The sequence below is a fragment of the Ischnura elegans genome, chromosome X (assembly GCF_921293095.1).
Source record: "Ischnura elegans chromosome X, ioIscEleg1.1, whole genome shotgun sequence".
Lineage (NCBI taxonomy): Eukaryota > Metazoa > Arthropoda > Insecta > Odonata > Coenagrionidae > Ischnura > Ischnura elegans.
Genome location: NC_060259.1, coordinates 90731720 through 90751526, shown reverse-complemented (window position 1 = coordinate 90751526; position 19807 = coordinate 90731720). Strand labels below are relative to the sequence as shown.

The following is a 19807-nucleotide window of genomic DNA, read 5'->3' as shown; positions in this document are numbered from 1 at the left end:
CCGTTCGTATTGCTGCAGATTATAGATCACACCAACGTTAAATTTATCATCCGATTTCCATGATAAGGTTTATCATCAAGTTGCTTACGGATACGAGGCGATCGAATTTGCAAGAGATAGCTGGAATAATCGCAAGCTTAATTCTTTCCTAAAAATTTACCCACTATATTTCAATTTCAGCTCCTCCTTGACATTCACGCGACACAATTCTGTCACCTGTCACTTCCTCTGAATGCAATGACGTCCAACGATGAAAAAATGGTGCGAACACGAAATCTCCATTGATTGGTCACAGAGAAAAATGTTTCTCAATTTCAGCATGTTTCCGCAGGGGAGGTATATATATGAATGTCGCCGCAGCCTCTTCAATAACATATCTAGACAAAATTCCAACTATTAAATATAAAAGAGCATCCATTCAAAAGATAAGCACCATGCAGACTGATAAAAGCTTATATTTCACGTTGGTAGTTAACAAAATATTTCTAAAATCATTATTCATCTTATTTCAGCGAATTTATTCACAAACTGAATCCTCTTTCTTTTGGCCAGGTGATCCTAGGATTTACTGCATTTGCCAGGTAAGAAATGAAGAACTTTTTTTGTTATTCGCCTCAATCGTTTCAATGCATACATGGATTAAGTCCTTCTTGCATCGACCAATTTTAGTGGAGAGGCTCATATATGCCTATGGTACAATATGCACCATTCTCTTTCATTTGTAATTCAAATCTAACCCTTATGTAAATGCATTTTATACCACATATGAAGCACATATAAAGTCAACAGTTTAGTATGGCATTGCAAAAGGGTTTATGCAAGTTATTCTTTGGAAATGGAAGTTTAATACTCGATATTATCTTGTGGAGAATAATTCTTTACTGAACGCCATGAGACGAATAGTTTACCAGTAGCGCATCATTTGATATTATGAATAACTCAACATATTCGATTTTCTCCATGAAAATCATCCCATCAGTTCTGAAGGAAGCGTGCTGGATGAAAGCTGCACCCAGCCAGGTCTCACTTACCACCCATTCGATGACAAAATGTTCCTGGTTTGCTTCGATGAAGGTGAAGACCATTATATAGCAAAGGAATACCCCTGCGCATCTGGAAGAACATTTTCTAAGGAGGAGCTAACATGTCTTCCATCAAATGAGGTAAATTTACGTATTCATTAGTAAACATAGCAAATATTCAACTGGCACTGTACGCTGAAGATCCCAAAAATATTTGTGCCAGAGGAAATCAATTAATGGGACCATGTGCAAATATTTATAATCCTGGGTTCAAAAGTTTGGGATGAAAATAATTGGCGATGTCGTTCCATACTTTCAGTATACCCAGTATATTTAAAATATAGCGCACTGGCATTTCAAAAATGTTTTCATGCTGAAATACTTGGTCACCACGATGTAATGCCAAGCGCATGCCAAATGCATGTGGTAATGCCAAAATCCAGGATCACTGCGCTACCCATCTTTTAGTATGTACTGAGAACATGCATAAAATATTTAAAATGAAGATTTTGGTACAATTTCACTCGTTACATTGAGTCTATATCTGAAATTGTCAATTCTATACCTCCAACGTGAGGCAAGCCTACCATATGAAATCCAGCGCAGAAGCACTTAAACCGCGAATTAAGTAAAATGGAGCTCCACTCATAAAAGTTGAAGGAATAAATAAATTTTCAAAGTGAATATGCTGTAGTAAAACCATTGTAGGACAAAATAAATCACCTTGTAGAAAAAGCAATGTTTTTACTCCTTCAGCTTCTACGATAAAGGCAAGGGGACTACATATTATACAAATTATTTGGTTTTTGAAATCCCAGTTTAGACGAATGCTAAAGGTCAATTTTAACCTCATTTGAAAAATTCCAGATTGGCGCCTTGCGATTCCACTCCACGTGACGTCACAGAGACCTAGTTTATGTACGAGTAGATAGGAGTTTTACGTCGTATGAGATTACCAATGCAAGCATGAGGCACAGAGCTCAGGGAAACATGTCTTAATAATCACCTGTTATAACTACCAGAGGTCGGAAAGTTTCCTGCGTTTGATAGGGTATTAATAATCCTTATTCAAGCCAAGCGCTACCTGCTAGCTGGGTACTCTGCTACCTGCTACCAGCGTGCATCGCAGCTGCGCACATGTTTTCGCCCTAAGGTCACCTCATACGGCGAGAGCTGGAACCAGAATGGCGTCACACGGGTTTTTCCCAGCATTCCTACTTAGCCGTCGCGTTTTCGCGCGCTTGAAATTTTTCGCTTTTCGTTTAGTTGCGAAAAGTAGATATCGACATTTAAAAATCTAATAGCGTGAAATGCGTACTCCAGGAGTAATAGTCTTTCGAATTAGGCAATAAAAAATATATATAAACCACTCTATTCCACCATGTCACGTCCGCTACAATTACTTATGGAAAGCTGCACTATATCTACATCTACATAATACCCCGCAAGCCGCCTAAAAGGCGTGTGGCACGGGGTGTTAGGGCACCAGCCGTTTACAGCCCCAAAAGAAATGAAGTGCTCTAACGAGGTTGGGACTAGCGTTTATTAAAGTCCTTTATGGTTCGGGGGAAAAACGAATTCCCATATCTATCCGTTCGGCAAAACATCTCTCTTAATTTATCACTTCTATCGGACCTGGAAATATAGTGTGGCTCTAATATTATGTTCTCTGTGCCGCTCTTAAAGATATCCATTCTCAATTGTTCAAGCAATCTAAGCCTAGCAGGCAGCCTCCGAGTCTCCAATGGCTCCCAGCCTAGTTCGCTTAACATCTGGGTAACACTGTCTGTACGCCCGTAGCCGTTTTTGGCGAAACGCGCAGCCTTCCTTTGTATTTTATTCAGTTCGCGGATTAAGTCTTTCTGCGCCGGATCCCATACGCTCGCTGCATATTCAAGGTACGGTCGGACAAGTGCAAAATAGTACCTTTCTTTTACTTTCTCATCCGAAAAGCTTCCCACAATACGCTTGACAAATCCCAATTTCTTCAGGGCTATGCCGCAAATATTCTTTATATGTGTTCCCCACGTGAGGTTCGAGGTTATCGTAACTCCCAGGTACTTCACTTCGTCTGTTGCCTTTACATTAATGCCATCCACTGCATAAACATGGTTAGAGTTGGACGAATTCCGCAAGAGATGTACCGCTATGCATTTGCTCAGGTTAAGTTCGAGTCCCCACTCTAGGCTCCACAAATGAACGTTGTTTAAGTCCGATGATAGATTTCCATAGTCAGAGTGATCACTAATTTCGCGATAGATGACAGCGTCGTCAGCAAATAAACGTATTTTACTGCTAATGCGGGAGCAGAGATCGTTAATGTATATAATGAACAACAGGGGGCCGATTACGCTTCCTTGTGGAACACCTGATGTAACTTTTACAACATCAGAGATAATTCCGTCCAGAACTACTTTTTGTTTACGATCTCTGAGAAAGTCGCGTATCCAGTTTACAAATGTTTCGTTTAATCCGCATGACTTTAATTAGTATAAAAGTTTGTTGTGAGGTACAGTGTCGAAAGCTTTCTTAAAATCTATAAATAGTGCGTCAACTTGTCTTTTCGATTCACCAGATTTTATAACTTCATGAAGAAAGAGAGCTAGCTGTGTTTCACATGATCTATTTTTTCGGAATCCGTGCTGACAATTATGGAGGAAGTTACGTCTGTCTAAGAAAGTCATGATATTGCTAACGATGATATGTTCAAGTATCTTACCTATAATCGATGTTAAAGAAATCGGACGGTAGTTGCCTGGGTCATGTCTGTTTCCCTTTTTGAATATGGGTGTAACGCTTGCAATTTCCCAGGTTAGCGGTAACTATATATATACGTAAAAATCTGCGAGAGGACAGGGAAAATGACAGAGCTTTCAGATGAGTGAGGCTTGGAACCGCCAGGGCCACGGAGGCTATATGATAGGATTCAGATTTTAATGAGCAAATAAGAAAAGATATCGTTTAGAGTGACGTGGTAAACATAATTTTACAACCTCACTATGATTCCAAGTCCAACAGAAACAGAAAAATAAGAAAGTTATTTTGCTAAATGAGAAGGTATGGGAATTCCTTTTATCCTCTAAAAATTAAGGAATTAAAAAGTTTGGAGAAGTCACGGTGGAACCCAAATCACTCAATCATGAACCTTATTTTAGTTAGAGGCAGGTAATCTAACATTCTCCACCACACGCCTAAAGAGGCGGCGTGTGGGGTAGAGCATAGATGTAGAAGACCATTTCAGCAGTATTTCTACGATACAATGATAAAATTTAGCTAATTTTGAAGGCGATGAAATCGCACTCCAAAAATTGAGTACAACGCAACGGCATAAATATATGACATTTTAATTAGTCGTAGAGGGCGTAACTTGGTGGAAATCCATAATAGCACGAATACAAGGAACAAGAAGTGACGCCAAACCCAGCTCCAACCCCAACCCTTACCTCCCCCTAACCAACGACTCCTGCTATATATATACTGGCAATTTACCTAAATCTTCACCTTGATAATGTTACTCTGTAACGAAACCATGGTCGGTGCTAATAAAATATTATGTGGAAATAGCAAAGTTCTTGATCCTTGTATTCGTGATATGACATTTTAATTTTTCTCCCGCATAAAAATGCCAAAGCTGCTGAAAAACAAGGAGCAGCGACATAGATATTGTTAACCTTCCATAACTTTTAGCAAAATCATTCAAATGGCAAGAGGATAAAATTTTTTTCTGCAAAGTAAAAATTATGGAAGAATATTTTAAACCAATGAATGTGATTGAATGGTGTAATGTCAGGTGTAAATTACCAGCGCAACCCTTGAACAGAATTTGCAACGATTTTTACGTGCTTTCTAAGTCTGCAGGATAACTTGGAAGTTAGTATTTGTGTTTATGAGACATTCACACACTAACATCGGACTTTTCACCATTTCAATGGTTTTTCAATAGGTAATTCATAGCCTTACTGTAGCAATTTATAAGGAGAAGGTAATTTTTTTTCTAGCGTTAATATCACAGCGAGACAATAATTTTTTAGAGGCTATGGAACTATGCTTAGTTTTAATCAACACTTTCTACCAATGCTTAATTGGCACTACAAGTACTTCCATGGAAAATTAACGTGTTTCTTTTGTAGCAAGGGAACATTTAAAGGCTAAAAACAATACACCAAATATAAAATTAAAAGGGGTAAAATTAGACTCCTACAGCTTTGTAAAAATTAGGCGCGGCAGCACAGATTTCGACCAAAGTTAGCACATAGGTGCATCTCGAGATTTGAATCCCGTAGTGCTACTTTCGGTTGCTTACCTTTGCATCGTTTCCTCGTTAACGTTTGTTACCTTACGTCGAATACAGCTTCTGCGGTTGAACACCTACCGGCTAGGCACACCTCCTGACACGTTCTATGGAAAAACTGAAATTGAAGGGTACTTCATTTACCTACTTATCTTCTCGGAGCAAACCTTTTTACTACGGTATGCGCTCACACGTCATTTTTGGTCTACGCACGGACACACATAAAGATCATTGTTGTGGAGCGGTGTTAGTGTGGAAGCTGATCCCGTACGAGGCAACCGGAATTCTTTTTCTTTAATTGCTCGCTGTTCACCGTCTTCCGCTCACAGTCTTGCTCTAATTTTGGGACAATCATTTGGAGGAGACCGTCACAGTACAGGCTTTAACACGTTGACCGCCATGATGTTTTTAGTAGATATGTCCTCTGACGCCATTGGTGTTTTTCAATCCATTAACTATTCCCGGATCATAAAACATTGAATGTGTTTTTGTAATTTACTTTAAAATAAATGTTTAAAATCTGATGCCACTACGGTCATGGCCCATTCGTTAGCAAGAGATTCTGGTCACTCTGGCGTCAGAAATCCACTTTGAAACAGTTGCTCGGAGGCCGATCACTATGAACGGCGTGGCGTGACGGGAGCCACTCGACTCCGGTCATCATTGCCCCGTTCACACTACGTTCTTTTTACGCCGGTTAGCCCCGACCATGGTTACAAAACGAGGTGTGAACGCAAGTTCCCGTTAACCGTGGTTAGGATTCTGACCACCGTTTTCCGACCATGGTTGGCGGTAGTTCATGCGTGTGTGAACGCAAGTTGGTTAAAAGCTGGTTAGAAAAAGAAGAAGGCGAAGCAGCAACGAAGTGGGATAGGAGGAAAGAAAACAGAAAATAAAGCATTCGAAGAGGAGACGGCCGTTATTGTTGAATTATATTCGTCAGAATTAATTCTAAGGAAAGTGTTATTGATTCATTCCGTAATGTGTTGTATATTATGAGATTTTAAACCTGATTTAAGTTATGCGATATAGTATATAGTTCGTAGTGAATTAGCTATTAGCTCGTATTGTATTGTTACGAACAGATTGAATAATCTATATAAATATTTTGCTAGAAAGTAAAATGTGCGAAACTACCAGAATAAAAATCCGAAGGTCACAATGATTTTATTGTTCTGGTAGGAATTCTTTGTCCCAGTTTGAAAAAGATCACTTATGTCCATCCTTGAACATAAGTTCTTCCCATATCAATATAAAATATCAGGCTAACAGCTAGTCAGATTTAACGATAGAAAATAAATTTAGAAACGTCGGGTGACACTACATATCGCAAAAAATACCATGTTCTCTCTCTTATTTCATAAGTTAAATTTCAACAATCGTCACATTTCTGCAAGTTATTCGTCCGCATTTGAAGAAGAGGTAAAAGAGTTTTAATTTACGGTATAGCATCAGATTGGATCATGTCCTTTGTCAAAATCAGAAAACAATAATAGCTAAGAATGCAATGCAGCGAAAAGTGTATCTCCATCCCAAATCACTAGTGTGTCTCAATTGAGGCTCAAGTCTCAAGATTAGGTCCTCGATTTTTCTTCACATACCTACATCAATGATTTGTCAACACATCCGAATAAAGGGCAAGTAGTAGTATATGTTGTTGATATCAATCTAATTATCACAAATATTCGCTTTTATTCGTATTAAATAGAGCAGTAGAAGAATGCAAGCCACACTATGGATGAAATGATTAGTTGGACGAGCACATTTGAACTACCTTCTACGTAGCAAGGAACAATGATTGTCGACGCTGGAATGCAATTTTTAATTCATAAGCAGCTCATAATATGCACATACGTTTAAAATCATTGCAATTAACACAAGAACTTTTTCCTGCACATTCTGTATTTCCTTCCAACAAGTTATTCGCTCTTGTCAATTCATTTTTCACTTGGAATTACTTTACCACTCATCAGATGTCGCCAGTGTCTAACCATGGTAAGTGTGAACGCGCGTTGGTTCTGACGTCATCTTACGCTGTTTAAGAATGATGGTAATGTGAACGGGGCATATGACCGGCATGGCGGTCAACGTGTTATCTTTATCTAAATCCAGCTATATGACCATGAATTCCAAGTTTCGCTCTTCTAGGAGTACCTAATATCCTTCCCGAGTAACACCGGGTGGTCTGATAGTCTAAAATAAAACAGTTCTGTATTTAGGAAAATTTTCTTACTTGAGATATAGGGGGTCGCGTTTCATTTATGTTGCATTTACGTTGCAAAATATGAAAATTTCGAGGTGATAGCATAGTTTTCGAACAAGTTATTCGTAGAAAAAAACGCTGGTCGTGCTATATTGCCCAAACTTTAGGAAACATCGGGAAACGAACTTATGGCGCATCATTAAGGATTAATTTGAAAACGAGGTGGAAGTTATGAAATGTCAAAGAGAAAAAATCGATGGTCATGTTCTGGACTCGATTTTTAATGCCCCATAGTCACAGTGATTATTTCCTTATCACAAATTCACAGAATCTTTTGCATCTAATCAGCTAAAGTCGGGTTGCTACAATCATATGTGGGTTTGGTAAATCAAGGACGACTTATGGAAAAAATAACACACAGGGAATTTCAGGAAAAATTATAGAATTTTAAAAATGGTTTTGAAAACGTTGTTCATGACTGGTTGTTTCACCTGCAGCTTGCATACTAATAACTCTAAGTTAAAGGCCAAAGCATGTAAAATATTTTGCGAAAAAAATACGGATATAATATTTATCGATGAAGAGTTTTCAGTCTTCTCAACTCAATTGTGATATCAATAGAGATGTTAAAAGATTTTACTTCTTTTGGGCCCACTTACTTGACTTCGAACATATAACATGCGATTGATTTCTTATGTTTCAATTAAAGTTTATACAGATTGAAGTTATCCTAAATAAATTGAAAAGATATTTTTGAAAGTATTGAAACTTAATATTTTCCTATCCAACCTTGTGGTTATGTTGAAATAAGTCTGCAGTTTGACATTAATACCGCGCAGCTGCCCTTGTTAGCATAAAAACTAAAAAAAATACGAGTTATAAATTCAATATCCACAAATCGTGGCTAAAACACCAGGGGTAAAAGGGATAAGATCTTGGCTCAAATCCGGGGAGATACCAATGAAATTTATCCGAATTATTAAAATCATTTTCATAATGAGGGGTTGATTCCGAGTGGTTCGGAACACGGCCTGAAATTGTAGTGTTTGAAATGTTTCATTCCGACGACAAGATGATTGCTCGAAGAGAATTGTTGAAGCGAAAAATAATGATGCAACCGATACGGAGGCCTTATCAATCACTCGCAGCCAACCACTGGCAATGGAAAGATCCCATAAATGGATTTTTTTCACTAATATTCTTTAATCATTCACTGTGGTAAAAAATAAATATATCGCTATTTATCTGCTACTTGATCCTTCGCCTTTCTGTAAAGCTATTCGTGGCAAGAAAATAGACGGCTTTAACCCTTTCGGAGTTAAGTTGATTGCGTCACAAACTCCTTCGGCATAGGTCGCAGCTTTTCCTCAACTCCTCAGTATCATACGGTTGGCTATTCTTTACACTGTGTAGACCGATTTCTCCACACAGTGTAAGATTCTCCCTAAACAAGCGAATGAACTTAGACACAAATGATGTCACCAACTTATGAAACCTTGGCGGCAAATTTCGCGATTATAAACTCACTACAGAAAGCTTAATGGGGAAGATATGTTTGTTTAAAGTTCTTTTACGCTTCTATCAACCGAATGAATGTGATGAACATAGATTTCTGGTTTGAGCTAAGGACTGCAATATAAAGGTATCCAGCATATCCGCAACGGCATCAGATATCTTTTAAATAGGCGGGGTCACTCTTCGGGCCCCGGATCAAGATGTAAAAGGACATTTTTAGCCTGCTTCCTTGGAAGTGACTGGATTTTGGGAAGAGTTAAAAATGTTTTGCCGTGATGAGTAGAGCAGATGTCCCTACGTCAGGATAATCCTGAAAGGACGGGGATGGGAAAATCTGACGCCATATGGATACCAAATCAAAAGACTTTGAAAAAAGAAAAAGCCAAATTTTTGACATTAGGCAATCAAGATTAACATAATGTATTCTACAGGACAGTGGCCTCCAAAATAAAGCCCGCGGGCCAGATCCGGCCAGCGGAGGGCTTTCATCCGGCCCGCGCACTCGTTTCAAGTAGCGCGTGATTCTCGCTCGTTTGACTCTGTGAGACGCCGCTAGGAGCATTGCAGCGCTGTACTGCACGGCAAAGTCGCCTTCAACTGTTCGTAAATAAGACATACGCTACCGGATTCTTCAGTAGACGTTGGTATCGAATACTTCAGTCATCGGCAAATTTGCTATCCGGCCCGTGGGGCGATTCGGAAATTGAAATGTGGCCCTCGTGGCCTAGTAAATTGGAGACCCCTGCTATAGGATATAACCTAGAGTATTTAGCACATGGTAGGTCTCTGCGATCACTAAACTATCCTGTACAACCCGTCAAATATCAAAAAGTCGAGAACAAAACGTCCGATGAATAGATATAATCAACTTACAGGAAATACAACTCAATAGAGTACTCTTTTAATTTCATAGTTTCCCGTTTTATATTCATATACAGTAATTATCGTTTTAATATTTAGCAGAATTTAAATATTTATAATTTTTGGTATTTTTTGACAAAATGTATCAGTATGATTTCGTGCTTCTCAGTGTGTCTCCAAGATTCCCAAGAAGAAAAATACTGAGGCGCCAGCCTGCAAAACGTGCTCATAGACACAGGGTGTGCCCCTACATAAAGTAATGGTTCACGGGATTCTATTTATATCCCCACGACAACATGGTTGATTTTTCCTCAATGGATTTTTCAACTCTAGCATAAGACCCCTCCGTGTACTCACAAATGAAATTCCATGGGGGATGAGAAATCTCCAATCAATTATAGATAGAGTAAGTAATTGGAGCCAATTTTCCTTTCCAGAAGAGCATTAGAATATACAATGAATCACTGATACATAATAGGTATCAACTATGCCCGAGTAGCTCTAAACATCTTAAGGAGCACAAGCAAGCGAAGATGGTACCTTATTCATCACCAATGCGTGATACTTCGTCACTTCTATGTACTCCAAAAATTTCATACTCACGTACAATGCTAGAGGGTATCATTTTGGAAAACGGTAAATTTGTTTTTAGTATTTGTTACGGAAAGACTTCATAAAAAATAGCAAAGAAAATTGTTTATAACTGTTTGAAAAGTTCGTATTTGTTACGAAGATGTAAATTTTTGAAAAAAAAACTATTTTTTTTACTTATAAATTTCTTACCGCGCATTGTACAACTAAAATTTTCACGTAATTCCTGCATACAATTTCCCTTAAAGCCAGTCCATCAGTCGTCTGTAACACAGAGATTTTTATGTTAGCCGTGAAGCAGCACTATTGACAACGTACTTAATAATATAACTAATGATGCGACAATGTAGATTCCGAATGCAAAGCGTTTTTACCTGGCTATATGGCAGGAGCTTGACAGTTGATGCATGACTTGACAGAGGGATATTTTGATACTTGAACGTATCAGAAAATATGACAGTGCTAAAGCTTTTAGCCAGACAGAATAAATGAATTTTGATGTAACTAGTTGACATACCTGTCCTGTCTTGAAGTATTCATTGCCACTATGCATGCCTCTGGCACATAGAGAACGCACAAGGGCCACGTGCGCAGTCGGTTGACGGGAGAAGACACTTTGTAAAAATTACCATGGCTAGAGACCGATATTATAAAAATTTAAGCTACATTCTCTTAGACAAAGAGTTAAGTCCTGCTGTGAGAGTGTATATAGACAAGTGTATGGAGATATTATGCCAGATAACAGGTCCCCATACTGCATTCATATTTAGAAAAGGCCCTGAAAACCTAGGAATGCGGAGCTTCAACTATGGAGAAAAATTCCACGAAGATTTCACGGGAATGGATTGAAGTATCATGAGAAATGAGAAAACAACCAGCGGATTATTGATGTGATTGAGAATTGAGATGATAAATCATGTCAGATTATTTGTAGTCCCCGAAGTTATAAATAATCTCTGTCACCACCCACGGCAAAAAGCAGCGCAAAAATAAGCCTGTACCAAGTTAAAAGTAATTTACATTTAGTTATGACAAAGTTAAATAGCATTTACATTTTACCAATAAAATTGCACCATAAAAATCTTTATTGTAATTCAAAATTTCCATTTCCAAATATTAGACATTTTATGTATATTTAAACATATACATATATTGGAGAGTTATTTTGCTGATTTACCCGATATTTTCGTAAAATTATCAAAGCACGGATAGTAATTTTTCGAAGTGACCCGATATGATGAAAATTACAAAAAATAACTTCAGGGCTGCATTCATAATTCTTTATGTACTACAAAAAAACAATTAATTAGTTGTATGCAATTTTTGATAAATTAAAATTGACACGTAATCATCATCTATCTTCTGCTCAACAAAATTTACCACTACAATGGCCTCACTAGAGTATATCTACTTTATTCGTTTTACTTCATCATGAGGCTCAGAGTTCATTATCCCAGCATTTGAGATCACCTTTAATCTTCGACTCCGGACCAGCTGTAGGAAAGATGCGCAATAATTTTATTTGCGTCTCTTTCCAGATCGCAGCTACAGGCAGCGATGCAGTATGCAAGAACAAAGCTATGACCTGCGCCGATAACGACATGTTTGTTGTTTGTGTCCAAGAAGGTAGTGACTGGAAGCTGGTGTACAATGGAAGCTGTTCTTCAAAAAACAGGACATGCTGCGCTGGCGACTCCTGCACAGACGACGAAGCCTCATGCAAGCCTTACACGTGCACCACTGATTCTGGGTGAGATTATTCGTAAAGCAGAACTTCAGAAATCACACATCTTTCAGAAAGTCATTAAACGTGTACTAGCACTTCATTGGCACGAATTAAACCACGCCTAGCACCTGGAAGTCGTAGATGTTTAAGCACGTAAAAAATAAGACTGCATCTCTGAATTCCTCTTCCTGAATTCTCTGAACCATCTTTTCCCAACTGCGCCGATGTAAATTTGTTTTAAATCTCTTTCTTTGCAAAGATTCGTACCCAAAATCGAATCAATGATAAACATACGCACCAGCATATTAACATCATAAGGATTGCTGAAAACGAATGTTAATTGAAACGCTACCTTTGTATAGGTTATTCATACGCTCGGCCACGGGAATTGGATTGAGATCTTTAAAATGATATATTATACCTACTCCAAAACCTTTCCAAGGAAATTCTCGGAGATAATTTCATTAAATACACTGGCATGGTAGAATTTCAATCTCACTGAAGTAGATTTATCGTAGAACATTTTACTTCCTTGTATTGCAGACTGCAGTGATAGTTTCCGCTATTACGTTAACCACACGGACGGAGAGAAGTTACGTCTGAGTTAGGCTAACGTTGGTTTTAAATTAACCGTTAAGTATTGGTGCATTAAAACTCTTATCATTTCCTAACTCTCTAAAATAATCACGTCAACCACAGAGGTACTCTAGGATACATGGCTCTGAACGTAAGTAAACTTTGACGATGAATATGTATGTGAATACGTCAATGAGCTATGCAGTGATTAAAGTTAGTAAACGATAGTGGAGAATATATCGTCATACATACTGTCATTGGGAACCTAGAGACTTCAAAAGTCAGCCTAAATTGAGTTCAATCTTACATCACGATATCGCGATGCATATCTCAGCGTGGGCATATGCATGGCACAATATTAGAACGCTCTTATAATCGGCATAAATTATTCAAATGCGGCAATTTCGATTCCTTTAACGTGTGCGTTGGCGCTCTAGAACTCAAAGATTTCATCGCAATTTAAAGTCCCTAGAAAACTTCATGAAACATGAATGTCTGATGGATAGCATCTCAATTGCAATATTTAATGTGTCAGAGAAACCCTTCATATGTGTCACAATGGCAACGGTTTTTTTCCTTCGGAAGAAAATGAATATTTTTGACATCTTAGAGTCAACCAAACGGGTAAAAAAATTAATTGATGAGGAATAGCCTAAGGAAATATAAACAGCAATTAAACCAAATAACAGTCTTCCATTCATTATTTTTACCTCTATAATTCTGTGTCATGTATCGCCCTAAATACATTTACTCTAAGAGCAAATTTAATGCAATGCTAGATCCAATGAGAAAATATGAAATTCACGTGTCCTTTAATTTCAGTCCAAACATAAAGGTAGGTTTGCCTACACAATATAAAAATGTCGAGATCCAATGAAATATAAACGCGCATAGAACGATCAGGAAAGTGCTATGTAAACCGATACTCCATCCAGTTGTCCGCGGATAATCTCATTTCTGGTGTTCTGCTCTGAAAAGTTTTCATGCCTTTACAATGAAATAAATTCACTATGATTACATTTTCTTCTACACATCCTAGCTACATTGTGAAGTTTCATTTTCTTTTCTCCTGATTTTTAATGCACTATGTATTTCATAAACCACAGTTGACGAAGAAGAAACGAAGAGTTTCGTGACGTTCAAGTAAAAACTCTCAATATCTGAGTTTACTCCAAGTTTATGCCACAAAAATAGCTCGTTAGCATTATGAGTAATGTGTTGGCTTGAGCAATCACTTTTTGCCGCAAAACGTTTTGACTATCATCAACTGCAATCAATCATCTGTCACCGATTCCCTTTTGAGATTTTTGGGTGAAAGAGGAATATAACTATCAGCTGAACACAAAACTGAACGCTAACCAATTTTGCCTCTACTTTATTGCCAGAATGGAATACTTCTAAACGAAATGAATGTGATTTTACATCACGGATGTTCAGTGCTTTAAAAACGTATCCAAATCGAAGTGAACTGGATGCGCTAATAGCTGTGGCCATGAGGAAAACGATCGCATTATTGCCCATCGCGAGGACACCCACTCACTCTTTCATCCGACATGACGGAATTCTCCCGAAGAAAATATTCCGAGGGTAAACTCGTCCCCCATGCGGATCCCCGGGCTGGGAAACTCTGCAAGAGGACTCGGTCAGATTAGATTAGATTAGTTTATGCGGTGGGGGATCAGCTCCCAGGGCACTTAGACCTATAGGTCCATTGTGCTAACCACCGATAATGGATCACCCATAGAGGCCAATGTCCTTAACGAAGGACAAAAGGTCCCCAATGGGAAGATCTCTTACTTCCTTGGGCTCTATAAAAGGTGAGCCCAGGTGTCTATATCGAGTCCTCATGATTGCGGGACACTCGCATATTAGATGAGTTGTTGTTTCCTCCTCCATCTCACACCATCTACACCTATCTGAGTCTGTTATCCCCAGCAGGTGCATGTGTCTCATTACGTGATAGTGACCCGTAAGCAGGACTACTACCGTCCGCACTTGACTTCTGTTCATAAGAAGAAGTCTTCTCTCGAGTCTAGGAGAGATCTCTCCTATAAGGGTTTTTGCCTGACGTAAACCCCGTGTTTATCGCCAGATCTTTAAATGTTGGGTTGATCCCCACACTTTGATTGCAGCCATCCCCATTGATGGGGCAACTGGCACAATTGGTTCTGGGCCAATTGGATTCTGTTCAGCGCCGGCCTTTGCCAGTTCATCTGCCTTCTCGTTTCCGGTGATACCTGAATGTCCCGGTACCCAGAAATGTTCTATTTTGCAACGGCTGCCCAAAATATTGAGAGCCTTGTAGCATTCAGCCAATAGTTTAGATCTGCACCAAGGTGAGTTCAGGGCTTTTAGAGCAGCCTGACTGTCGGTGCATATATGGACTCGGTCAAGTGAGATACAATTTTTAAAAAAGGATCATGTCACGTGAGATCGCTGCCTATCCGCGGAATGCTAAGGAACCTGAAGGTGGAATACGGAGGTTCAACCTCAACGTGCTACGAATGAGCGAAATGAAGTGGCCTGAGGAAAGAGACTTCCGGCATCTAAAAAATAAAAAATCATCGCAAAATGTTAATTCTGGAGTATTATATTCTAACGTAAGGATATTGCTAAGAAAGAGGGCTGGGCTATGCGTAAAAAGCTATCACAATGAGACGACAAAAACCAAATACAAAATCATAGCTACTGCAATGGTGCAGGTTACACGTACCAGGTCAATTACGACAGTAAAAAGGTGGAGAATTTCTAGTTAGATAATAATACTGAAGTAACGAAGCAAATAATAGGCGAATAATGCTTGTCATTATAAATTGCTGGAATGCTATCGTCGGAAACGCTCATGATGGAAGAGTAACTGGGAAATATGGATAAGGAAACGATGTAACAGAGATGAGATACTCCTGGAATTCTGTGCAGAACTCAGGTTAGTGGTTACCACCACGCTATACAGAAATCATTGCGGAAAAAGAAACGGGCGGAAAACGAAAGGACAAGAACAAATCCACAAGAAATAGATGGGAGAAAGCAGCGGTTATCCTGTAGCAGATGTTGATAGCGACTATAATATAGTAATGGTGAAACATTGAGAGCTGGAAAACCTACGGGAATAGCTGTGAGTGGACTAAAGTAAGAAATTAAAGAAGTTATTGTTAGGAGACAAATAATCATGAAAAAACCATGGACCATGCATAAATTCGTACACCCGTATGATTTTCAAACCGTATGAAGACAGAAAAGTTATAAGATAAAAAGGAATATAATTTTTCGCAAGGAAGGGTAGGGAAAAGTGAATAAAGAGCACATTAAAAGACCTATAAAACTATCTAGAACATGAAAAAGTAGAAGTTCCCTATTGGATAGTAAGAAATCACAATACATAAGAAAATAGTGCGAGATTCAAAGCGCTGAGGAAAAAAATGGGGAGAGAATGATTTAAAACAAAGAAAAAGTCAATAGATGAAAGTCATATCAAGAAGAATTGTACAACGAAGGCAATATTAGCGCTAACCAGACCTAGACGCAGCTGAACAAAATCAGAAATGAAATATACTCCACAGGTGAGATTGCAAATGCTTTGCGAAAACAGCATCATCATTCATATTACGAAGAGAAAATAATTGAGAACTGTGAAGATTATAGGAACACAAACCATAATAATACTTCTGTGAAAGAGATCTGACTATAAAATATTAGCACGAAAAGAAGACGAGTTTCAGGGCGAAGATCAATTTGGATGCAGAAAAAAACTAAGGAACCATTGAGGCAATAGTAGACATTGGGCTTTCTAAAATGGATAACATCAAGTTACATGCATTACTTTGATGGCTTTGGACAATGTTAGTTGTAATTCAATTCTTAGAATACAGACAGAAATCGGAGTTCGAAAATGAAAAGGAGACTTCGTTGATTTCCACTAATTTATTTTGTCCGTACGACATGTTTTGAACCATTGAGGTCATTATCAAGTACCTGATACTGACCTGATAGTACTTGATAATGACCTCTATGGTTCGAAACATGTCGTACGGACAAAATAAATTAGTGGAAATCAACGAAATCTCCTTTTCATTTTCGAGTGATAACTTCCACATAGTTGAGCGTAATGCAATTGAACGAAATTGGAGTTCTTTGCGGTGATAGGCAAATTATCCACTGTTTATATAAAAAACAGGTTGTGCTGAGAATATGAGATATGAAAATTCATGGGGAACATATTAGAATGCTGCGATTTTCCAACGACATAGCAGTGAAAATCAGAGGTAATGAGGAATATTTATAAAAAATATTGGAGACAAATGGTAGATAAAAGCTGAAAATAAGTACTAAAGACAAAGATAAATCAATGAGGAAGAAGAAAGTAAACTAAAGCTAACTTTTAAGCATGAAATGAAAAACTGGAGGATATGATTGAATCCTGATATTTAAGAAGCATCGTAGAAATGGATGTAAAAAAAAGGGAAAGAAATAATCAGTAGAATAGCCCACGCAAAAAAACATATCGTAGTATCAAGGATCAACTTAAAGCAGGATTAGCAGGAGAGTTGATCATGGAAGTAAGGAAAAAAAGATCAGAACATACCTCTGGAATGATTCTTTCGGAATGATGAGAGCGAGGAATTAACAAAACCAGCCGATAAAACAGGGTTGAAGGGATTCAAAATTTGATCCCACAGAAGAACGAAAAATCGAACGAATCGACAGAGTAAGCCACCAAGAAGCGTTGAGAAGAGTGGGAGAAAATCCATTTGAAAACTGTAAGAAAAAGTACGAAATAGCTCAATAGGTCTTATCTTCAGAAATAATGATCTGATAAGACAATTGGCAAGGGGTAAGCGGATGTCAAGGATGGATACGGGAGTTATATTGAAGGACATAAACACGAATATTTCAAATGAGGATCCTCAAGTCGGCCTTCAAAAGTTTTGTCACCAACCACGCATTTATATGGGTTTTCATAAGTCACCATTCGTGTCGCTGACGAACAAATTGGTCCGAGTTTAACGGGGAAATAAGGTATATTTAGCTGCATTAACCGAACCTTATACACATGATGATGTAATCTATCAATGTCATTACTTTTCAATAATATTTCTCCCATTGACATACATTATACGGCAGAATAATGGAAAAAAGCACCGCATTGCACTCACCACCGCGCCGAGGACATTTTTAAAAAACTTATTGAAATGCGACCAAAGTGGCAACAGGAATCAGCCTTCTATGGAATACAATCAAACCTCCTCCACGAAGTCCCCATGCATGTGAAAGAGAAGAAATACTGAGGCGTGAAAATATTAGCTGATACAAGAACTGAGTGGGGAGCTCCGTCAAACCAATCTTCGGATTATTGACCACTGATGATGATGTTGATGGAAAAACTATGAAAAAAAGCATAGGTATATTATGTTATTTCATAATACCGAGCATTGCTATCACCAACATATTTCTCCGTTGAAATGACCACGGCTTCGCATTTCAAACAAAGTCAAAGTTCAATAAACCAACACAGTTCTTGATGGCATTTTGTATATTTCGAATAATATCCCCTTCTTAGGTACAAATGTAGGTTCTCCACAAGATCACCATTATTATAACTTCTGTCTTTGTTCATGGTCTATCTAAAATCAAAGCATTTAGAAAAAAAATACTGCCGTAATCCTTTCTGTGTTATCATTTGCAATGCATGTATTTTGATGCATAAGGTAGGGTTACTGATACCCCTCACTTGATACTCAACTTTAGGTCTCAGGAAAGAAGTTCGGGCTTCTTGCCAATGATTTCATTTCCCAATAATAGTCAGCCTCTTAGGTGGCTCCTTGTTTATAGCATTTCTTTCTTAAAATATACCATATTCATGAAATAAACATTAGTGAACATTTTCCAAGCATGGTGTTCACTTGAACTTCCTATGATGATCACTCGAAGGCTTCTAAAAAAATTGATAATCTGAATATAATAAAAATATATTAGAACCGGTTGTTTACCAATCTTTTTTTCGATATATTGCCTGTAATTTTTATTTTATTTACTCCTTTATATTTATTATAATTATTTATATTTACTTGTATTGCTGTCTATATCACTATTACAGCCAAACGTAAGTGGTTTTTGCATTGTTTTCTGCTACCATAAAGATGTAACTTAAGCTAGTAAAAACGCCATATAAGAACGCCAGTTATATTAGCGAAATAAAATTGACAAATGCCATTTATGAAATAAATTTCCCATTTGGCATTCTTAATAATCAAGCCTAAAAAACTACCTTACAATTTTTTCCTTCCCAATTGCAAAAAAATTCAGCAAAAACCAAAGCCGTTAAAGCGTTAGCAATTAGAAAATGATAGCATAACACATAAGGACCTCAAATTCACCAATTCATTGCAAACATTTTATTTTCCAGGTATTATCCAGACCCTCATGACTGCATGGCTTATTATCAATGCAAAGGAAAACAGGCAACACCTCAAAAATGCCAAGTCAATAAAGCTACGACAGTATGCTCTACTAACGATGAGTTTGGTTGTGACGATATACACACTGTTGATGACTGCCAAGAAATTGATTGCTCTGGGCGTCCTGACTACCCATTTTTTCAAGTATATGATTGCAAAAATGGAAAGCACACTGTATATTACGCTCTTTGTCTCAGTAAAGACGAGGCCCTAATGTTCAAATGTCCCCCTGGTGAAAGTTTTGTTACTAAGGAAAATAAATGTACAAAGCGGGGAGATTCATGAATAAGGGTTTAAGGCTGAAACAGGTCACCACTACATTAAGGGTGTTCGTTGTCAATATGACCGGTCAATTGTAATAAGAACAAATTTACCATTTGAATTATGTAATTATATCTTCAGATAAAGAAAGATACAAAATAAATTGATTCATTCCATGAGAAGGGGAGATAAATAATTATTATAATGATAAATACAATCAATTTTAGCTAAACTAAGTAAAATTTTAATCTACGCAAGAAGAGCTATTAATGGCAAGGATCGCAACATGAATAGCAGTCATTTGTT

At 37.9% G+C, this 19807-nt stretch overlaps 1 protein-coding gene across 1 annotated transcript; it reads left to right on the top strand.

Moving 5' to 3' along the window:
• Positions 1-357: 357 nt before the first annotated feature.
• LOC124171682 (vitellogenin receptor-like) lies at positions 358-19683 on the top strand. Its single transcript, XM_046550922.1, has 5 exons — positions 358-467; positions 553-581; positions 980-1163; positions 12022-12233; positions 19189-19683. The coding sequence occupies exons 1-5, from the start codon at positions 435-437 to the stop codon at positions 19523-19525; spliced, it is 795 nt and encodes a 264-aa protein (XP_046406878.1). The 5' UTR covers positions 358-434; the 3' UTR covers positions 19526-19683.
• The last annotated feature ends 124 nt before the right edge of the window (positions 19684-19807 follow it).